General features: G+C 39.4%; 1 protein-coding gene across 2 annotated transcripts in view; it reads right to left on the bottom strand.

The window, feature by feature from the left end:
* VPS41 (VPS41 subunit of HOPS complex) overlaps positions 1 to 23,137 on the bottom strand; it is a 170,898-nt gene that overhangs the window by 55,657 nt on the left and 92,104 nt on the right. For both annotated transcript variants that reach the window (XM_054237008.2, XM_035253207.3), the window contains 3 exons: positions 10,922 to 11,041; positions 9,643 to 9,789; positions 4,134 to 4,200 (listed from right to left, as the gene is read on the bottom strand). In XM_054237008.2, the coding sequence (XP_054092983.1) occupies positions 4,134 to 4,200; positions 9,643 to 9,789; positions 10,922 to 11,041 (334 nt within the window). The remainder of the gene's footprint in view (positions 1 to 4,133; positions 4,201 to 9,642; positions 9,790 to 10,921; positions 11,042 to 23,137) is intronic.

The following is a 23,137-nucleotide window of genomic DNA, read 5'->3' on the forward strand; positions in this document are numbered from 1 at the left end:
AGAAAAGGAAATGGTCAAGGACCTGCTAATCACAAGGTTCCAAGCAAATGTTACACTTTAAGTTATAAATATAAAACGACCTTGTTGCATCAACTAAACTTAAGTCAAACACTAAAATATAGCAAAGAAGGGCTTTCCTTGTTTTTAAAAGGGCTGTAAGAAGCATAACCTAGGTTTGGTTCCCTTTCCTTAAAAACAATTCTGAAGGTCACCCAAGGCAACCACATTCTCTAAGTTCTCTGAAGATGTGGAGGAGAAGCCATGAAGAAAAGCTCTCAATCTCAGGATAAAGCAAGTGAAAATACAATTTCTACTTCTCCAAATGATGTATTTCTCTGAACCAAAATAAAAAAACAAACCTACTGCATTTCCATTTCATCTAGAACAGGTGAGCAGCCATCATCGCTGCTACAGAAAAAGGGTCTTCAGATTCTAGAGCATTTCTGCAGTGGTTTGTATCTGAATGCCTGGAACCAGTCTCTGTAAATAAAGGCCAGGGGCTGGGTAGAGGAAACAAGGGAAGCACTGTGTGGCACCATGATAATGAGCAACAGCTTTACAGCCAGGCACATCTAAGTGCAAAAACTGCCTTTTTTGTTTATGAATAATCTTGAGCAGGTTACCTCACCCTTCTGCACATCAGCTTCACCTACAATAGGGGGACAGCAGCCACCGCCCACTTGCATACTGTGAAGATGAGATGCCATTCTGTTTGCAGTGTATTCAGCACTGTGTGTGGTGGTGGTGGTTATATAAGGAACAAGATATATTTGTTACTTCAGGTGCTTCAGATTTCTTAACATTACTTATTATGGAGAAACTTCATTAATTCCACTCCTAACAACAAAAACATGAGTCTACAGTACTGAGCGGGAAAGAGTTGTTATATCCCACCCAACAGGAGGACTGAATAGCTGAATAGGTATATACTAAAGCAAATACAGTAAAATCCTAACTGCAGAATCTTGGAGGTTCTATTCACTACAAAGTTCTTTTCTTTGTTTAAAGAAAATTTCATAATAAAATGTTAAGGCAAATTTTCAGTGTATAACAGAAGAATAAATATATTACAGAGATTTAAACTGAACTATCTATAGCAGAACAGAAAACCATACAGACCTAGACCCTTAAGTAAAAACACACTGAAGAGTATCAGGTGTCATCAGCTCTATCAAGACTCAGGCTAAGAGATGAAACCACACACACAAACATCCCACTACTCTAACCCATACGGCCGAATCAAAATGATATCAGGTAGACAAAGAGAGATACTTAGATCTAGGAAACGATTATCTCACAACTGACCTCCACTACGAAAACAGATCTTCAGTTTTCAGGTAACTGTTTTTCCAATCAATTAGGAGACGGAAAAAAGAACGACGTGCTAAATACGAAGTCCACAGTGTATGATCAATTGAAGATACAGACAACACTGAAAATAAAAAAGAATTCCCTTCTTTTTCCTCTCCTTCTTCCTGGCTTGTCATTCTATATAGATTCTCGTATAGTTGTTTATCTCAATTATTATTTTTTAAACAAAATTCCATAGGAAATTAAGACCAAGAAGTGAATCATTAATTCCTGGCATGTAAGTCAACTGCCCCTGGCAGGAAACTCCCAGAAAATGACACACAAACATTGGCTTCACTTCCCAACCTCATGGTAGCAGCTCTCCAAGTACCACAGCACAGAGATCACGGAAGACTTTGGTGAAAAGGACCAGAGGGGGTCCTGTGAGGATACCAGAGATGTAAGTGAAGGTAAAACATGGATGCCAGGCACAACCCACAACCTATTTTTAACAATGCAGTCTGAAAGAAAAAAATGACGTCCCTAAAGCCCTACATATAGAGAATCTCTTCATGTGTTGGGGATTGGCCAGAAAGCTTAATCTTCATTATATCATTATTTTCATTTAACAGAATAAATCAATATCCTTTGTCACAGGAACAACTTTTGTGTTATTTTTGAGAGTCCTGAGTTGTAAGAAAGAGTTATGAAACATTTGGCTTCTAAGAAATGTACAGCTACACAGATTTCTTTAATCTTAATGCCATTTTCGCCTCATTTACCGAAGAACAGCGGCTCACACCATTCAGGGCTAAAGGAAATTGTAATCCAGACCTCCTAATATTTCCCTTTCTGTTATCCTACTCCAAACCACTTTGCCTCCTGTTGTGGAAATGGCTTATATTCTTAAAGGTTTACTCTTAAGAGGGGAAAAAATGGTACTTAACTATTAACCATAGTAGTAAAATGTCAGTAATGTGATACCGTTAGTACCCACACATGGTCTATTTCACGGAAATTACAGTACAGATGAACTACACTGTAATAATGCGATCCCAGGGTTCTAGGCTAATAGGGCCACCACTGAGCCAGCTAACAGCAGTCACAGAGTTGGGATGGAAGTCTGCACGATAACAATGATAATAGTTTAGTGAGCATCTACTTCGTGCCAAGTACCACGTTAGGCCCATTTCTTATGCCATGTCTAATTCCCACAACCATCCTGAAAGGTAGATATTATCATCTCCATTTAACAAGTGATAAAAGGATGGTCAAGAAGGTTAAGTAACCTCATCAAGATCACACACTTCAGCAAACTTCTTTGCCTCCCTGGAAGCTTTCTGGTTGTTCTGTAGAGTTAGATTCTATCAATTTTAACGCTATAGCAGTAAGATCTTGGACAGGTCATTTACCTCCTGAACCTCAATTTCTTCATCTATAGAATAAGAAGCACACTACCTGCACTTCAAGAGTTCCAGCGAGAGTAACGTGAACTACTGCAGTTTATGTACATAGCACAATGCCCCACACTTAGTACATGATCAATAAATACCAACTAAGGAAAGAAGATGACAACTGTTACATTTTTATGCCTCCTTGGCAATTTAAAATATTCCAATACTAATCTCTCAGGACATTGCATTGAGATGTTGAGAAGCTTTTGTTTCTGTTTTTATTTTCTGGTAGGCAAGGAAAGAAGAAAAAGACACTGAAACAATTATCTACATAATCGATCAGTTTTCTCTCTTATCTTGGTCTTCAGTTTTTCTCAGCAGTACTACATTCTTCATATATCTACTCTGTCAGTACACTGAGCAATCTGAACTAAGTATTTATCCTCCTACTGTAAAAAAAAAAAAAGATTAAAATTCTGCCACCAACTTCTGACTTCAAGTACAAAGTAGCCCAGATTTAAATGTTACAACATTAGCCATATGAGTAATGAATGTCTTTCTGCTTACAGAAATACAGTAATGTGCAAACGATTTATTTCAACTTCACCTTGGCAGAATAACCCATTAAATTTATAACACCCATCCACCAACCAAATTGGCAAATGAACTTTTCAGCTGACTTACATTACGGCAAATTTTCTCCTCGGAATAATTTTTTTCAAGCTAAAATATAAAAGTCATGGTATATCATCTAGGGCATACTTCTCCTGAACAGTTGTTTCCCAGAGTCACTGATTCATTCAACTCAATATTATTAAGCACCTTCCATGTGCAAGTATTGTGCCACGTCCTCAAGATACAAACAGTGAGCAAAAATGGACCCTGCCTGTGCCTGCAAGAAGGTGACAGTCAGGTAGAAAAGACAGAAATGCATTGAATGATCACAGGATCACTGGCACTCGTGACAAGTGCTAGAAAGGGGAAGCCTGCAGTAAGCCTAAAAAGGGAAGACTGGACTCAGTCAGGGAGGTCAGTGGCTTTCCCAGGAAAGCAACAGTCAAGCTGAAGAATGTGCTAGACAAGGGGAAGGAGAGACACGGACAGGTTCAGTGTGGCTGCAGCATAGAGACCAAGGAGAAGCTTGGTGTGAGCTGCAGCTGGAGAGGCGGGTAGGGGCCAACAGAGATCCCTGCGGTCCACTGAAGAGTCCCATCTGCACCCTGAGGACGATGTGGAAGAACTGAAGGATGATGACAAGATCTGATCGGTATTTTATTTTGACAGCAGTGGGGAGACTAGATGAGAGTCATTCACAGCGGAAGAAGATAACCAGTTAGGAGGCTGCAGCAGGGGTCCAGGTAAAAGACTATGGCAGTCTGGGTGAGATGAATGAAGATGAAAATTTTGAATGAAGTAAACATCCACAGAAGGCAAGTGTTGGAGCCATACCTATTTCAACATATCGACTTGGTAAATCCCTCATTTCACTGGCGTGCCGTTCCTTCACTGAGCATATCTGGAAAATAAGTTCGCAGGTTATTTTTTATTCATCTAATGGAAAATTCTTCATAACATTTTATCCATTATATGACATCTTTGTTAAATTAACCATGTAGCGCTGCAGATGGAGTACAATCTACCCTATGACTTAAATAACAGAAATTAATGTAAACGACATATAGCAATCACTAATTATATTCTCTAACATTATTCCTCAATAAAGTCTTATTCACGTAAGTTCAGCTTTCCTGGTGAGACTGAACCCGAAGTTGAGTACTGACCCAAGTACAACTTTTGTCAGTGATCAGGTTTTTTCCCCTTTTTCTTCACATGCTGTTCTTTTACAGCTGCTACCACTAAGTATAACTATGGCATGGAAAATTCTAAAATACGGAAAAACTCTAAGGGGAAAACAAGCATTAGTCATTGCTCCAGTGCAAAGAGAAGACCATTATTAATCTTTTTTTTTATGAAAGCTACTCTTATTAACCTGACAATTTAATATAAATAATTCAATATAGTATTTAAATGTTCTTCCACAACATAATTCTGTAAAGTCTTTATAGTACAGTGGAGCCTCCATATCCATGGGTTCTGCATCCATAAATTCTACATTCATGGATTTAACCAACCAAGGATCAGAAATATTAAAAAAATAAATTCCAAAAAATTCCAGAAAGCAAAACTTGATTTTTGCTGCACACCAACTATTTCATTAAGTCCATGCAAATGAAGTGAGGTGTAGGCATTGTACCAGGTATTATAAGTAATCTGCGGAAGATTTAAAGTATACAGGAGGATGTGCACAGGCTAAATGCAAATACTACACCGTTTTATATAAGGGCCTTGAGCACCAGAGGAGCCCATCCCCCACAGGTACTGAGGGATGACTACATTTTATTACATGAATGGACTAGACTAAATAGCCCCCTTTTGTGGCATTAGTCTTTTGTTTCTATGGCTATTGTAAGCAATAGTGTAATCAACATACTTATATATAAAACTTTAGGACTTTTGTTTCCTTATGCTCAATTCCTAGAAGTAGAACTGCTCTCGATGGCTACGTGCACTTTGGTAAGGTTTTGTTTTCTAATATATGTAATGTACTGACTTGCTGCTGAGCAACACCCCAGCAGCTCAGTGAAGGCAGAGCGCTCCCTTTTCCTAACGCAGGCCTTGAACCCATGGCTACAGAGGTGGAAGCCTCCACTTAGAAGTGACCAGCTGTCTTCTTTCTTAATTGCTTTTACCATTGCCATATAATTGCCCATGTCTCCAGTTTTCTTCTCCTCTGGCAGACTTCTGAGTTTATCCACTCTTCTTTACGCATTTGCTAGGGAACGTACTAAATCATCTAATGGCAGATTCCACAACGCCAAATAGACGACTGTTTAAATGTGCTGATATAAGTACATGAGTAAAAGCGTTTCAAATCGTTTGTAACGGCCATATTACTGAACGCTTTTTGGGTAGTTACTGGTACCACTCCTGAGCTAAGAGCTTTGTGAAACAGATAGCATTATTTTCTTAAGATTATGGTGCAGTGGGGAGGCACTAAAACAAGCCAATTTACTTAAGTGTGACAGGGAAGTACATAGCAGGGGCATCTACTGCTAGGGCAGGAAGGCTTCCTGGAAGAAGTGACATGTAAGTTGAAGCAGGAGACACAGCACAGGGGCACGGGGCAATGTGACAGCATAGGGCCTTCAACCGGAAGCTCAATCGGACAGAAATGGAGGGCATGGGGGAAGAAGGGGACAGAATTGAGGCTGGAGAGGAGCAGAGAGGAAGCCATGTTTATGGTCAGCCATCCTATGGGCAAGGAGGGGACTGACTTCATCTGACTTGCACTTAGATTGTTCTAGCTGTACTATTTAGGACAGGCTTAAGGGGGGACAGACCAGCACCAAAAAGACTTGAGAGGAAGATGAAGTGCAGAGATTTGAGAGACACTGACAGAACTTGAGGGCTGACAGTCTTCTGGCACTCAGACATCTATGAAAGACAATGTTATTATGTCTAATCTAGAGAAGAGGACACTGAAGCTCTGGGAGTGATGCCAGACTGCCTGGCCAGAATGGAATTCACACCAAGGCCTGACTGGTATCTCGCTGGCCATGCCACAATTTGAGGACAAGGACATATTGCACTAGTGGTAGCTGGGCATGGCTCTACTGCACTCCGCAGCTCTGTGATCTGAGCTCTAAGTCCAGCACCTGTCTCATAAGTAAGAAGTGGCAGGTAAAAGTGGGTGAATAGGTAAGCGCTACCCTGAGCTCATGTCCTGCATAAGCACAGATCAATGATCCTAAGAGCCCTTTATCACTGATAGGTGGGTTCTGGCCATGAACACGAATCTGCTTCCTCCAATTGTCTGCTCTACTTCTCCACATGGGTGGATAACAGGCATCTCTCAATTGTCTGCTCTACTTCTCCACAGGGGTGGATAACAGGCATCTCTCAAGCAGACACATCCCAAACCAATCTTGCCTTTTTCACTCTAAACATGCTCTATCAATAGTCTTCCAGTATGTTCGGTGACTGTGACCTTACACCCCACATCCAACTGTCAACAAATACTGCAGAGTCTACCATCAAAATATATCTAGGATCCAGTCATTTCTCACCAACTACATTACGCTGACCAGAGACAACTTTTTTTTTTTTTTAATGGAGGTGACTGCAGTAGCCTAATTGGTCTCCCCTCTTGACTGCCCCTTTGCTGTTTAGCTTACACAGCAACCAGGAATCCTTCCAAAACACAAGTTAGATCACTTAACTGACTCCACAACAGCTCAAAGCCTTGTGCTAACTTCTTACCTCTTTCAAATTAAAAGCCAAAGACTTCTCAAGGGCCCTTGTGCTCCAACATCATCTGCTCCTCCACCCCTGCTCCACTCACTCAGACAAAAACAGCTTCCCTGCTGTTCCTCAAAAGCACACCAATCACACATCTGCTTCAAGAATTTTTACACCGCTGCTCCTTCTGCTAACACCTCCTACCCCAGCCCACCAGACAGCTGTGCAACTTTTCTCTCCAGATCTCTGACCAAATGACATATTAGTTACTGGATAGGCCATCTCTGGACCATCCTACAGTAAATGGTATCTACCCCAATCCCTTTCCCTATTATCCTGTTAAAATGTTCCCCTGCTTACTTGCCACCTTCAGCAGGGTATACTTGCTTGCTTTGCTCCACCTTCCCCACTAGAACATAAATTTCCCAAGGGAAGGAACTCACGCATTTGTCTGCTTGTGTTCTGCGACACGGGAACACTGCCTGGCACACTGCAGGCAACCAGTAAATGTTTGCTGGACAAATGAAGTACATGGTAAGCTCCAACTGCACACTTTATTATACTGTTTCTGGGTTCTTCTCCCAGTAAGACCACGTCCTTATCTCTTCTTCCTTCAACGGAACTCACTAAGAGTCTACATTGGGAAGTGCTCGACATCTATAACTGTGTTTGAAAAAATGGAATCTCCAATAAAATGGAATCTTTGACATAAACATATTACAGAAGCTGGATCTTAACTTGGGCAGAGAGAAAGGGGATCTGTTTCCCATGGCTGCTATAGCAGGCTGCCACACTTGGTGGTTTAAAACAGAGATGTAGAGATGTAGTCTCTCACAGCTCTGCAGGCTGGAAGTCTGAAATCAGGTTCGCTGGGCCAAAATCAAGGTGCTGGCAGGGCTGTACTTCCTCTCGAGGCTCTGGGGCATCATTTGCTGTCTCCTCCAGCTTTCTGGTGGCCGCCACCACTCACCGGCGACCTCATTCCAATCTCTGCCCTCACAGTGGTACTGCCTTCTCCTCCTCTCTTCCGTGGTAGCATCTCCCTCTACCTCCTTCTCATAAGGATACCTGTGATTGCACTTAGGGCCCACGCAGATAATGTAGGATAATTCCCTACCTCAAGATCCTTAACTTAACCACATCTTTTGCTATATGAAGTAGTATTTACTTTTTTGTCATATAAGGGAAACATTTACAGGTTCCAGGAATTAGGGCCTGTTATCTTCAGGGCCATTACTCAGCATACCAGAGAAGGAATTTCTGGTAGTAATGAGTAAACTTGTTACATATCTCTATAGGCTAATTTTCCTTGTCTTTCACCATAAGAAAAGAAAATTAGAACTTTAAAACTAACAAGCCACCTAGTCCATTTAAGGGATTTTTAAGGTACTAAGAATATAAGTTTATTGGATGAGTAACCACACACATGGAATAGGGAGCCCAGCGAATCACTGTTTCCATCCTACACTATTAGGCACAGTTTCCTTCCTGTTACCCTAAAAATAAATCAGGTTGTGTTCATTTATGACATGAAGAAAAGAGAACCTGAATGATAACAATGTAGGGCTGGGAGGGCCTGAAGTGTAACAATGTTTTGCTAATAACAATTACTGATCAATAATTTTTCTGCTTTCCCTTTCCAAAGAGTAAATTTTAAATAGCCATGTCCCCTTCATGTCATTTCTAGAACTTGATATAACAATGAAAGCTAACATTCATTAAGCAATTACAATAAATCAGGTTCTATGTGAAACTCTTTACATGTATTAGCTCACTTTTTTCTCCCCAAAGCTTGTCATGTGAGAACAATTAGCACTGCCATTTTGTGGACGAGGACAGTAAGGCTCACAGAGGGGCACAAAGGAAAATGGAGAAGCTGGACTTGATTCCAGGTCTGTCTGACTCCAAAGCCTGAGCTCCTTCATGAGGCTATTGCTGGGATACTCTCTCAGGACATTTTTACACCTCAGCTAATTTTTAGTTTATTTTGTGTGAATTAAGCTCTATATTTTTAAAAGGGAAACAACTTTTGGCTCTCAAGTATCAAATATAACAGAAGCACTAGTAGGCATGAAATAAATGTGAATGAGCTTTGGGTCCCCTTTTGCAGAACAGCTAAATTTCATTTACCCAGGCACATAAGGGTCAGATAATTATATGTCAGAAAATATTCCCAAATCTTATTATTGATGATAAGTCTGGGACTCCACTCCATCAAATTATCACCAAGCAGCAGGATGATTTAATTTTAACCTTCTCTCTCCACCATCAATAACTCTAATGAAGAAGTGAAGGGTCAAGCTAAGGGAAAATGGAAATAATAAAGAGAAGAAAACCTGACTAAACAACAAAACGAACCCCATGTTCTGTAAATAGCTAAGGCCAGCTGGGATGTGAGAAATTAAAAGAAGATTGAAAAAGACAGCACCATTCTGAGCATGAAAAAGTTCACAATTATTTTACATGCTGTGGAAAAGAAAAAATATATCTTAAAACGTATGCACAGGAAATAATTTGAGCAATAAATGGTTATCACGTCACAATAATATCCAGGTGAAAAGATTTGGGTCCTAGAAGCCATTCAAGACTCACAGTCCTCTGGACCAGCCTCATTAGATCTGTAACAACACGGACTTATTATAAAGACAAGCAAAGCCACCTTGACAGAAGTCCCCCAGCCAATAATCAGAGTCACATTGTCCTTCCAGCAGAGGCTGCAGGGATACATGTCTGGGCGAAGACTTATGTCATCCCGGGGTACATTGGTGATTCTTTGCTTTGAGATGATGTCAAAAATCTTCACACCCTGAAAAATAAAACAGCAGTAAGCATACATACTCTACTCAGGAAAGCAACAGAAAACGTATTAACAGCCCCCGCTACCTACTACCAATAATCAGCCCTGAGAAATGTTAGCAGTGTTTACTGAGCATGCAAGGAAAAATTCCTGCTCTACACAAACCCTGTGGGAACCAAAACCACAGGGAAATGGCCACCCTTCTTCCTAGACAAAGGAGCTTTTCTTAGACGGCATGGGTGACTCAAATCCAACACAAATGAAACGCACAGGTATCAACAACTGCATTTCAAAAATGACAGACACATAACATTTCTAATTTTATCGTTCCACCACAAAAATGAAGTTTGTTTTTTAGGAAGGCTTTGAGTCTGAAAAGCCACCTACATAAAAGAAAAACAACTACATCTGACATTTTAAAGTTCTTAAATGGAAACAATAGGCAAGCAGCTACTTAAAAATAAGCCAAGAGCCCACAGGTTTGTTCTACCTTTGTTGTGACCCAGGAGAAGTAAGAAAAGTCCACAATAACAAGGTAGGGTCTAGGCAGATTTCTACCATTTACAACTGAGTAGAACTGATATACTGAGTTATACCTTGACGTTCCAAAAGATATGCCAGATGTCAAAAAGATCATTTTCTAAACTTTCTATTGGCCCCAGTTCATAGAGAGAAAACTTTAAGTTAAAGTGCAGCACTGAGAATTACGACCTGCCTTCTTACGGGCAGGTGTATACTCCTGCCTGATTATGCGGGGAGTAAAGAGAAATCGGCAACATTCCGCACTTGTTTCATTTCAACTCTTACTTGCCTTTGGCCAACAGGCAAATGGTATTTTCAAGACCCATTCCCAATGCCGTCCTTCAATTATTAAGATAGCTGTTCATTTTCTTGGTTACTTTCCATGCCTCAGGTTTCTTACTCTAAAATAGAGTCCAGAATATGTTGGGCATTACTATATTATGAAAGCCAAAAGCAATCTGATTTCTTTGACTTCCTAGGTACGATACCAACCGTCCTTTCAGCTTTTGGAAATCACCAGCACAGCAAGTGGCACCTTTTCCCTTCACTACGGCCCTATCAACTTGGCCACTCTTCTGCCACTGAATAAGCATTAGGAAGACAGAGGTGTATTTTTTACCATATTATTGGCCCAAGCAATCAGATGGCCTCTCCACTTCACACTCCTTATGTTCCCTTCCCCTTCATGCAGAACAGCAGACTTCCACCTGTTCATCCAAGACCGTTCAAACAGTAGCAACTAGGGACAAAGAGCATAAACAAAGAATCTTAGAAACTGAAAATCATAGGTCAGATTCCTTACTTACTAGTTTCACCTATCCTTGTGACCAAATAACAAACAAGTCACTCTCAACATCTTTAGTGTGCACTTATAGAAGTATATGATTTGTGCCTTGGAAAAAATTCCTAGCACATCGTATTCTCCCCAGGACGTTGCTTAAAATGGATGAGTGTTGAAGATACTACAAGGCCAAGCCACAAGGTGGCACCAAAACACCAAGATTCATGGAAAATACTACACATTAGTTAATCAAAAGATTTGTATCGCAGAAGTTCTTCAAATGACTGACCGGGAACTAATTTATTTTGTAAATTGGGAAATCAAAACCTCTTAAGTTTTTCACTGAAAATAAGACATTAGTCACAGATTAAGCTGTAGTAGAAGCAGTCTATGTTTTTCATTTAACTCAAATAATTGAACAATGACTTTTGAACAGTAATTCATGTCACAAAGTAAGAAAAAATTGTTCTGAAATTAAGCTTCTTTAAAAATGTCACAGTATCTATGGTCTTTATTTTAAAGGGAAGATTCTATCTTTCTAAAAACCTGCTAGATAAATTTTAATATAAAATATAACTGGTCAAAACCTCTAAGATTAATAAATATATAATTCTAGAAAGTCATAGTTATTAAGAACACAATAAACGTTCTTCTTGACATATTCAATTTAAATCCTTTAAGAAAAGACATTTATACAGTATATAACCTAAGGCATGTAATCCTGAAACACGTTTACCTTTCAAAAGCAAATGCTGACAACAGATTCCATAACAGGATTATTAATATTCCTACACTACAGGCAATTTCAGTCCCCTTAGTATATGGATGCAGGGATTCTTCTGACCATATTTAGCCCTGTCTTCCCATTAGATATATATTATATATTCTCAGAGACCTTCTAACCCACCCTGTCCCCTCCTATGCCAGGTTCCAATTCAGAAGTCACTACTACCATGCCTCCCTGCCCCCGGTTACAGACACTCAGGAGTGTCCCCTGCCTGTGACTCAGCCTCTTTCTGCCATCTGCAAAGAACAGAGCTAGGGAGGCTACTGTGTCAGGCCAAATGCAGAGGGATGATGAATGTGTTCAGTATTTTGAGAGAGCAGGTTTGAAATTTAGGAAACAGGGAGAAAGGCTGAGCATACAGTTCCTGCTACAGAGAACATCACTCTCTACTAAAGATAGGCAGCTACAAACAACTATTTTTATTTATTTATTTATGACGAAGTCTCGCTCTGTCACCCAGGCTGGAGTGCCGTGGTGCTATCTTGGCTCACTGCAACTTCTGCCTTCCAGTTTCCAGTGATTCTCCTGCCTCAGTCTCCCAAATAGCTGGGATTACAGGTACTCGCCACCACGCCCAGCTAATTTTTGTACTTTTAGTAGAGACAGGGTTTCACCATGTTGGCCAGGCTGGTCTCAAACTCCTGATCTCAGGCGATCCACCCATCTCGGCCTCCCAAAGTGCTGGGATTACCGGTGTGAGCAACCATGCTCGGCCACAAAAATTATTTTAAACATGATGAACTGACAAGATCAAAATGTCTTTCTTCCAGCTGTGACCTGGATCTAGGGGAGGTGATCAGTGATGGTAAGAAACAGGTGAAGCACAGTGAGTGCTCAACACCCACCTGCTGGAATGAAGGGTTGGCTGGATGGCTGGGAGAACAGCATGGTGGGACACAGCATCGAATTCCATTCCCTTAGTAGTTCCCACCGAGAAATGACCAAGGCAGTATTAAGAGAAGAACAGTCCGTACTGCGTTGAAAAAGTTAAATATGCTCCAAATTTCAAGTTAAAACTACATAATATATGCTAATAATAAGACCCCAATGAAGGCCATGATTTAACTCATTCCCCTAGAAAAAGTCTGCCTGGAAAGTAGTTGGTCAGACAGGTACTAGCATGCTACAACACCCCCAGACTCAGTGTAATGGGGCAGGAACAAAGGGGAGTTGCCAATCTCACTCTGAAACACAAGGCTTGGATTCCCAAGCATGTAGCCAGCACTGCAGCTGTCCCAGGTGGGAAGCAAAGCACTCTTGCAAAAGGCAGGTACCTATGGAAAAATTCAGCATTTGAAAAGAATACGAATTATCAAGGGAACAATCCCCGACTCCTGATTCCTTATGAATAAGAAGAAATACTAAAAATCAGAAAATAACTCAAAAGATCTAATTCTTATCCTTTTCATGTAATGACAAAATTAAGCAAGAAATTAGTAACAAATAACAAGAAAAACAGAACAAAAAACAAAAGATGATACAAAATAGTCTCAATCTTTGGGTAATAAAAGAATATCAGAAACTGAAAAACATGTATTAGATTCTTTACTTACTAGTTTCACCTGTCCTTGTGACCAATAAAGAGGAATTCATATGGTAACCAGAGTACTTTGAAAATAAGAAAACAAATGCTATTTGCCTAAACTTTAAGGATACAATCAAAGTTGTAAACAAAGGAAAATCCAGATTTAAAAGCTAATAATGAACGGGACATGTTGCTACTCGACAAAACAGAAACATTTCATTGAGGGATATAAAAGGCGAGCTCAGTAAACAGAAAGACACGTGATATTCACGGACAGAAAGACTCCAATCCTCACTGAAGTGCTTACGTCTCATTAAATTAACCTATGATTTGATGTAAGTCCAAAGAAAATCCCAAAGGGATTATTTCTAGAAATTCCAAAAATGCTAAAAATTCATTTTTAAAAATTAGACAATAACAGAAAATTTTTAAAAAATTAAGTAATTTAGGGGGAGGGATAGATTTTTCCAGACAGACAATAAAACATTTTATAAAATCAACACTCAAAACAATACAGAAATGTTTCTAGAATTGACAGATGAAGGAAAAAGAATAAACTGATAAAGATGAATCAAAATGATATGGGTCAGGAATAGGGATGTGAGGTGAGGGGTACAGCAGGGTGCATGCAGAGAAAAAGAGGTGTCTTCAAACCACTGAGCTGTGGTCTTGGACACCATCTTTCTGGAGGGTCGTTTGGCATTATGGACTCAAAGCTTTAAAAATGATGCCAGGAAGTCCCTACCTAGAAACCTACGCTAAGAAATGATCAGAAAAGTTAGTGAAGATTCATGTAAAGCTATTTATAACAGCCAGAAATGGGCTAACAACTGAGGGATGACAACATAACATAGTGGAGCACAAATGAGTATGTATCGATTTTTAAATGATTTTATACATGTATGTTCATTAACACAAAAAGCTATGAGGGCATATTAAATAAAGCAGATTATGAAACAGTATGAAATACAATGCCCTTAAAACAAAATGCGAATGTGATTCAACAAATATAAAATCTAAAAGACACATGACAAAGTAATAATTCTACAAATGAGTGCAGACATTTTATACTAATTTCTATTTTATAATTCTGCACCGAAAATGATATTTCTATAATGTTAATACATCAGTGGGAATGAAAATCCATTTTCTTATTTTTAAAATCAGGAAAACTTAGGGGAATAGTTAAAATGAAACAACAAAACAATATCAAAAATTCACTGGAGGCTGGGTACAGTGGCTCACACCAGTAATCCCAGCACTTTGGGAGGGTGAGGTGGTGGATCACCTGAGGTAAGGAGTGTGAGACCAGCCTGGCCAACATGGTGAAACCCCTTCTCTTCTAAAAATGCAAAAAAACTTAGCCAGGTGTGGTGACCAGCACCTGTAATCGCAGCTACTCAAGAGGCTGAGGCAAGAGAATCACTTGAACCTGGGAGGAGGAGGTTGCAGTGAGCTGAGATCGCGCCACTGCACTCCAGCCTGGGCAACAACAGCAAAACTCTCTCTCACGAAAATTAAAAAAAAAAAAAAATTCACTAGAACTTTAATGTTTGAAGCATACTGAACATGTATTAGAAATGAATTTACGTAAACTGTACATACTTTTAAAATAGAACAAACTTCTTTAGAAAATTGTTACTTAAATCTTGTTGTAGTTACCACCAAAATGCAAGCTCACTCCAATGGACCCTTTCTGTTATAGTCAGTGTGCTGGGAGCTACAGGAGAAAGCCAAGCCCACTGGACTCTGGCCTGCTTTTGTCTCCTACTCCACCTCCCAAAACTAAAAACTAAAAACTTCCAGCAGAGGGCAGGAGGCAAAGGAAGGAAGAAGAATTCTGAATCCAGATCATCTCAGGGCTGATTCCCAAAAACCTTGTGGACCCTGCTCTGACATGCAATCAAAAGACCAAAGAAGCTTCTCCCAATGGTATTTCTGCAATGCAGACAGGCACATGCCATTCTATGCAACTAATCTGTGCTCAAAAAAGGAGGGGGTATAAAAATTAATCTCTGTCAATAAAACAAATTTTAACTAATTACCATTACAAGTTTTGACAGGATTCACGTTATTTTCTTATGTTTTTTAAATGGTCTTAAGTCCCTATCAATAAAGTGAGTTTGTGGATGAAAAATAAGAAATCTGTAAATAAAGTAGGTCATCATAAACATATTAAGGAAAGTCATCATTTAGGAGAATTCTTTTGTAAGTCAAGTAATTTCCCCCCAATTTATTGGTTCTGTATATGTTTAATGGTCACGCTGGTTGTCTCACCGCACAACTATTCTATTAAATCTCATTCACTGAGATTTGTGTTTACCTTGCATTTCCCCAACAAGAGTGTTGGGGAAAAGGACCATATCTTTGCTAGACACATAGGCATAATAAATATTAAATATTAAGCAGGCTTCCCTAGTCTATAGTCTTAATCCTTTCCTTCTCTGACCATACACACAATGCGTTTGCTGTAGAAGGAGCTACGTGATTTCCCAGAACTCTTCAGTTACTCAGCCCATCTTTACAGTTAGCAACATTCCTAAACTATTTTGAATACACTGGAATCTACTCCAGTCTCAAAAGTTTCAAGAACACAATGACTGATTCATACAATTCACACAGTCTTGCTTTAGAAAGGGCTCACTTCTATGGATCCCACATCCAGGCATGTAACGTCAGTCTATCTTCCCTTTGCTCAAGGCCAGCAGATAGAATTCATGCACAACTTGTCAAAAACTTGAAGGTTAGTCTACCTCTATTAGGTTTAAGTAATTACAGCTCCTTTATTTCAGGTACATGAACTGGCCACACGTTTGGCCTGAATGGTGATTTCTGAAATGTGTCTGCAGGCTTGCAGAAGGCTCTCTGGACCACCACAGCGCCTATTTCTCCAGGCTCTCTCATCTGGCCTGCTTCTCTCCTCTGTTATCTGCCTGGCCCTGTAGAACATTTATTTCTGCCTTTCCTCTCAACCCTACATTATTCTTTACTCATGAGCTCAATTTTCCTGTCCTACATAGTATAAAACCTTAAATGCCCACTAGTAATTATGGAGTCATTTCCATACCTCTAAACTGCTCATGCAGGATTTGCTTTGATGTATAGTATTTACTCTATAGGACTATAGATTTTCATACAGAAGGGTGAATGGCCAAATGATCCACTCTCCATTGGCTTTTTATCCTAATCTCTGTGAATTTCAAACTGAAACATATTTTCTGATAGGAATGCCAAGGAAAGCTTTGCTTTGGTGATTTAAGAAAAGATGAACTCTTTTTTTTTTTTTTTAACAACATTCTATACTAATTTAACTACCACAAAACTATCTGCTGTACTTCACTGACATTTAATAATATCCATTTTTTTCTTCCAGTCATAAAACTGCCCACAGACCTACTGAGCACGAATTTTCTACAAAGCATGTTACGGGGTAAGCCATTGAACAAACCACCCTTAAAAGCAGCTGGTTAATTTATGTGGTTCATCTTCCATACCCTGTAATATTGAATTGTCATTATCACAATACTAAGAGCAATTTAAGCTCAATGGGAGCTAAGTACATAGAGAGGAAAAGCTGTTTCTAAGAGGTCTGTTTTTTTTTGTTGGAGAAAGTATTTTAGGGCTTTATTTCCCATAAATCCACATTCTGGCAGTCAGCACTCTTCGTACTTATATTTCAATAGCAGCGCTCACATCCTCAGCAATATACTTTATTCTGCTCTGTTTTGTGCTGATAAATCTATCTAGTGCTTTCCTACTCTACAGAGTGGTATAAGGACATGGAGCCCAGAATCTCCCACACGTGTGGCAAGATTCCTACCGGGCTGTAATGAAGGCCCCAATTCTGGTCACCTAACGCCCATCATTACTTGTCACTCACCCTTCCCTGATAGAGAAAGGAGTATGATTGGCCCTGGTTTAATCATCTTGTGATCTTTCAAGCTGATAAATCACTTGGCTCCTTCAGGCTTCCTAAATACTGACCAAACTGCTAGCTTTGAGGCAGACAAGAAAGTAGGAAAGATGGAGCAGGGGCTTCAGCCCATGGACAAGGCTTAGTACCATGTGGGTTCCTAGGGGGAGAACCAAGGGGCTTGAAGAAAACAAATATTTCAAAGGAGAACTGCTAGGTCAGAAAGGTGCAGAAGATCCAGGTGACAAAATAAGAGAAACAGAGAAAAGGAAAACCCAGCAAATAAGACTGTCTCAATAAATATAAACAAAGGGCCTAACAATGGAAAAGTCTTGTTACAAAGGGACTTTGTAATCTTTAAATATTCAAGATTAGAAAAGATCACGAGCAAAATTTTAAAAGGCAAGTGAGAAAAATATGAGTGAATGTGGAGAAGACCTAGGATGGTGGCTAGCTGCTGGTGGCAAGTGGGGTCTTGAATCCTGAAGGACGCAGGAATGACCAGGAACCATGTGAAGCAGGTGTCTTTGGCTTGTTTGGTGCTTAGGCTCGGTGCCAAAGTTTCAAAGACGCAGTTTTTCTAAACACCACCAACAGCTCTACCATGTCCATCAAGACAGAATATAAACATATGGGAAGAAAAAGAGAATTTCCCACATATATTATTGCCTTAAATTCAGTGGTTATTTTCTGAACAAGTTATAATGCTTCAGTCTCCTTTATCTGAATTTAACATGTTTAAAAGAAATTCAATGCACACCAAATGCTGGTACCACAGAAAACCTCTGTGCACAAAGGTTCCTAGAGCCCACTCAAACGCCACTTGGCTGACAAACAGTATTTCAGTAGACACCATTCCACTGCAACACAGACTTTTTTTTTTAACTTTTTTTTTAAGTTCAGAGGTTTATGTGCAAGTTTGTTATATCGGTAACCTTGTGACACAGGGGTTTGTTGTACAGATTATTTTGTCACCCAGGTATTAAGCCTACTATCCATTAGTTATTTTTCCTGATCCTCTCCCTCCTCCCATCCTCCAACCTCCAATAGGCCCCAGTGTCTGCTGTGCTCCTCTATGTGTCCATGTGTTCTCATCATTTAGCTCCCACGTATAAGTGAGAATATGTGGTATTTGGTTTTCTGTTCCTGCATTAGCAACACAGACTTTGGACAAGCCCTTGAAGTTAATTCTGTGAAACCTACATAGACAGACCAACGCTCTGAAATTTATAAAACACTGTATCTACATAAGGTAACGATCAATTCAGCAACCAAGAAATCCAAGCTAACAGCTCCATGAGAACAAAGTTAAACACTGGAGGTGCTATTTAGGAGCAGCTTTCTTTGCATTAAAAACTGGAGTCTGTTGGGCGGGGGGGAGGGTTGGGGAAGGACAGCAGGGAGTGTGGAGGTTGGGGAGAGATAACACGGGGAGAAACACCAGATATAGGTGACGTGGTGGGGGATGGAGGCAGCAAACCACCTTCCCATTTATGTACCTATGCAACAAACCTGCATGATCTGCACATGTACCCCAGAACCTAAAGTACAATTAAAAAATAAAAAACTAGGGATGACAGAGAAAGATCTACCTACTCACCTATGCAGGTATCTTCCTACATGCCTATGTGGGCTCTGCAATCAAGCCAGCGTGAGAGGTAGACCCCTATTTAAACTAGCAATCTGCAATTTCTGCACATGCAAGCACATAAATGACTAGGACACTTTCTAAGTAATTTAACCACTTAAAAAAATCCTCCATATGGATCCCACAGACTTAATAGAGCTGGCTGTTCATGCCAAACACCTTGAGTCTGTTTTCCAGTTTGCAGCTATCTCAGGATACACTTCCCAGGTATCTGGGCTCAAGGTCAAACACCCTCGCTATCAGGGCAAAGAAAGCACAAAAGTCATCCACTGGGTGTGTAAACTTGAATTAATGTTCTGTGCAATGAACAAATATCGCTAACTTTAGCTACATATAATGTCAACCATTGATGACTGGTGAAAATCCTTGCACAGTGAGTATATCAAAAAAGAAATACAAAATTGCTAAGTCTCGAATAATGTAGACAGTTACCTGAACACACAGGTTTATGTATTTGGACAAGCCCTCACACAATCCAAAATAAAGCAAAAGGGGGAAAAAATCAAGACACTATCTGCAGAAGAAACGAAGTCAAATGAACTCAGTTTCAAGCATTATAATCCACTTTCTTGCCACCTCTAGGAAAAAATGGCATTAACTGGACATACTGGTCACTGATAGCTTCCACGGAAGTGGCAGAACTGAGGGTTTTGGGGCAGACTCACATCCACGTGGCAATGTATGTTCATCCTCTCTACACACTTCAGTGTATACTCTTAAAGTCTCATTTAGACTCCTATATAATGCCTCCCTGGGAACAAGAATAATTACCCCAGATTTGGCCAGAATTGGAGAAAAGGCTGCAGGCTATTCAGTAAGCAGCAATAATTTGTGCTCAAACTGACAATAAATATCAAGTGGACAGCCTTCATTGCCCTGGCTTCTATCTTAATATTAAAAGCTGCCCTGAGCAAAGAATACAATCAGACAAATCACAAAGGAAGATATGGAAGTAGCTAATAAATAAAATTGTTCAAAATCACTAATAATTCAAATATATTACAAAATAGAAAAATGGAGTATCTTTATATATCAGATTGGCAAAGACCACATGGTAAACTCAGTACTCACACACAGCTGATGTAAACTGGTATAAGTTTTCTGAAATACAATTTCACTTGGTAACAGATGGTAAATATATCAAATGCCTAAAAAATAATCATAACCTTTGATTCAGTAATTCCAGTTCTAAGAAACAATGGTAGGAAAACATTCAGAGGAGCAGACAGAAGTTAACACCCAAAGATTTCAAGCTTCACCAACATCCTAATTTATGGCAGTCAAACACTGGGTACAACCTAAAGGTCTAATGACAGGAGAATGGTTAAGAAAATCACATAGATTCATAAGGTAGAATATTATCCAGCTATTCAATAACACTGAGCTAAGAATAGACGCCGATAATGTAGGGAATTTCATATGATGCATAACCTAAGTTAAAACAAGATCTAAAATAATTGAGACGACTTTATACATTCCTTTACTTCTTTTTATTATTATAGAAATAATGCATGCCTCCTACAAAAAATAAATACAAAAAGCCAATGAAGGCCAGAAAGAACATTCGAAATCCTGCCCTTAATAATTTGGTGTACAGCCTTCCACAAATACCTCTACATACATACTTTTATTTCTATAAAAAAAAGGTCATCAGACCATACACGTATTTTAGGAAAGTACCTCAACAGAAGCAGTCTACCAGTTGTTGAGAATTTTATTCATTCCAACTGAGAGAGAGAAAAGCTGACATCCAGAAGCCGGCCTGGCACTCACAGCAGGGCCTTGATGTTCTTCTGGTGAATATAAACAATTTCACAGAAAACCAACATCAGATGAGGCCACTCCATGACCATGAAGGACCAGGACAGAAACAAGACCACTCCATCATCACGTCTGAACACAAACAAGACGAACATTTTCCAAGTTGTAGCAATTACCAAACACCTCCCACTTTGGGCTAAAATGATAAAATGACAGCCTGCTGCTTCTTTACCAATTACGACTTTGGCTGTGGTTTAGCTCAGCCGTTTCTCCTTCTAGATAAAATGTATTAAAATCTGCAGCTGTAGAATTACTCTTGCTTCATGACAGCATCCGACCTACAGCAAAGCCCTGTGTCTGAGACCTCCCGGAAATCACCTCACACCAGCCTAAACATACACTTCTAGTCTCTTCCTAGAACCCTACGGGTGCTCCTGGTGATCTTTGGCCACAGGACACTGACACAGCTGATTCACTATTGTTAGAAAATTAGCTACCAATTTTCACTGTTACAAACATCAAGCAAATTGGCTGAAATTGAGTTAGAAAATTAAAAGCAAACCAAATGCATAGGTTGAGGGGGATCCAAAATACTTAAAAGACAAATAAAGGATTGTAAATTTACCCCCTAGTGTTGTGTACAAACAGACAAATACACTCATCTTCCTATCAAATCACTATTTGACTGACAGCGTTATTAACTATATTCTACCTACACCATCGTACCTATATGCTTTTGGAAGCCTACCACCATTTCTGAAATCAAGATCCTATGTACGCACAGTACCTAACATGAAGCATGATACAAAGTTGTATTCAAGAAGCAGATTCAAACCAAATACTATTGTGAATTGACTGTGATTTAGTTTGTACCATGGTGCCAACTAACAAGGACTGAAATTGTGACCCCTTGCTTTATACAGCCCTAACTTAAAGCAAGAGAGAGAAAGAGAACCTCTCAGTGTTAATGAATCAGCTGAGGTTAAATCCCACAAGAAAACCTAATGAACATCTCTGAACTGACAATGATGCTTGCGGTCATTGCCCAAAATACTTAAGAATAAACACAGGTCTCTCGATATGTAAAAGAAGATATTATCAGCAAGGAGCAAAAGATGGTCTGACTACACCAGGAAGAGAGATGGTAGGTTTAACCTCAGAGTTCATGCGGAAGCTACAATCGGCATGAAAATATTGCATATGGAAAAGTTAGCTGAACTCATTAAAGAAAAAAGTCTGTTTTTAACAGGCATTTGATGGATATAAGACAATGGGAATCATAAAAGAAATGAAATTGCTATGGGCCCCAACTCTCACACCTCGTCCATTGTGATACCATTTAAATACTCTGGGAGTCCTACATATTGACATCAAAAAAGCAATCGGCAATGAAGATCATCAGTTTTTCAGACTGAAAATGATTTTTATTTAAGCACTATATTTCTATTTTTAGCCTCAGATAGCTTAGCATACATACAAAAATTCACCAAAAAATACTTTAACAACAGAGCTATTTTATTACTTGTTTTTTTATACCTAAAAAAATGCTTATGAAGGTTACATCTGCGTTTCACTTCCTATTAATCGATGGGTTTCAATCAATTTTGGTACACCGATGACAACATGAAATATATTTCTAGGAATGAAACCACAGCTTTCAACACAGCACCTAGAAGAAATACAGGTATGTATTTACAGTGCCTCAACATGCAACCATTAGATTGGTAGCTGCCTGTGGCAAAACTGTGAATTGACTGGGAAGCCCTAAAGCACATGTTTTTAATTCTTAAAAATGTTCAGATGATTCACTTGAAAACTACAATGGTCAGTAATGTGGGAGAAAGGTTCGGGTGGAAGGCTATCATCAAGCATCTGATAACTTGCAGAAATATTATCCTAGAGATGCAAACACCGGACAGGAGACAAAGAGGAACTGCTAATGTCAAAACCTTCTGGCCACCAAAACCCCAGCTCCCATCTGACCCGAAGATAAACAAACACATGAGGAAGCAGCCCTACACTTCATGTTTAGGGATGACAGTGGTTAAGAAAAGGTTCACCAGATTATCTATATTCTAAAAGGATCTGTAGCCCAGGGCTGGGAACTACGGAGAGATGTTGGCTAAAAGGGTATAGACTTTCAGTTCTAAGATGAATAAATTCTGGGGACCTAATGTACAGTATGGTGACTATATTTAATAATGCTATGTCAAATACTTGAAATTTACTAATAGATTTTAAGTGTTCTCATCACCAAAAAAAAAAAAAAAAAAATGGTAACTATGTGATGCAACTGACAATGTTAATTAGCTTGAATGTGGCAACCATTTCACAATAAATACTAAACACATAAGGTATATATCAAATTATCACTGTATACCTTAAATATATATAATGTGTCCAGGCGTGGTGGCTCATGC

Source organism: Callithrix jacchus, chromosome 11, assembly GCF_049354715.1.
Source record: "Callithrix jacchus isolate 240 chromosome 11, calJac240_pri, whole genome shotgun sequence".
NCBI lineage: Eukaryota > Metazoa > Chordata > Mammalia > Primates > Cebidae > Callithrix > Callithrix jacchus.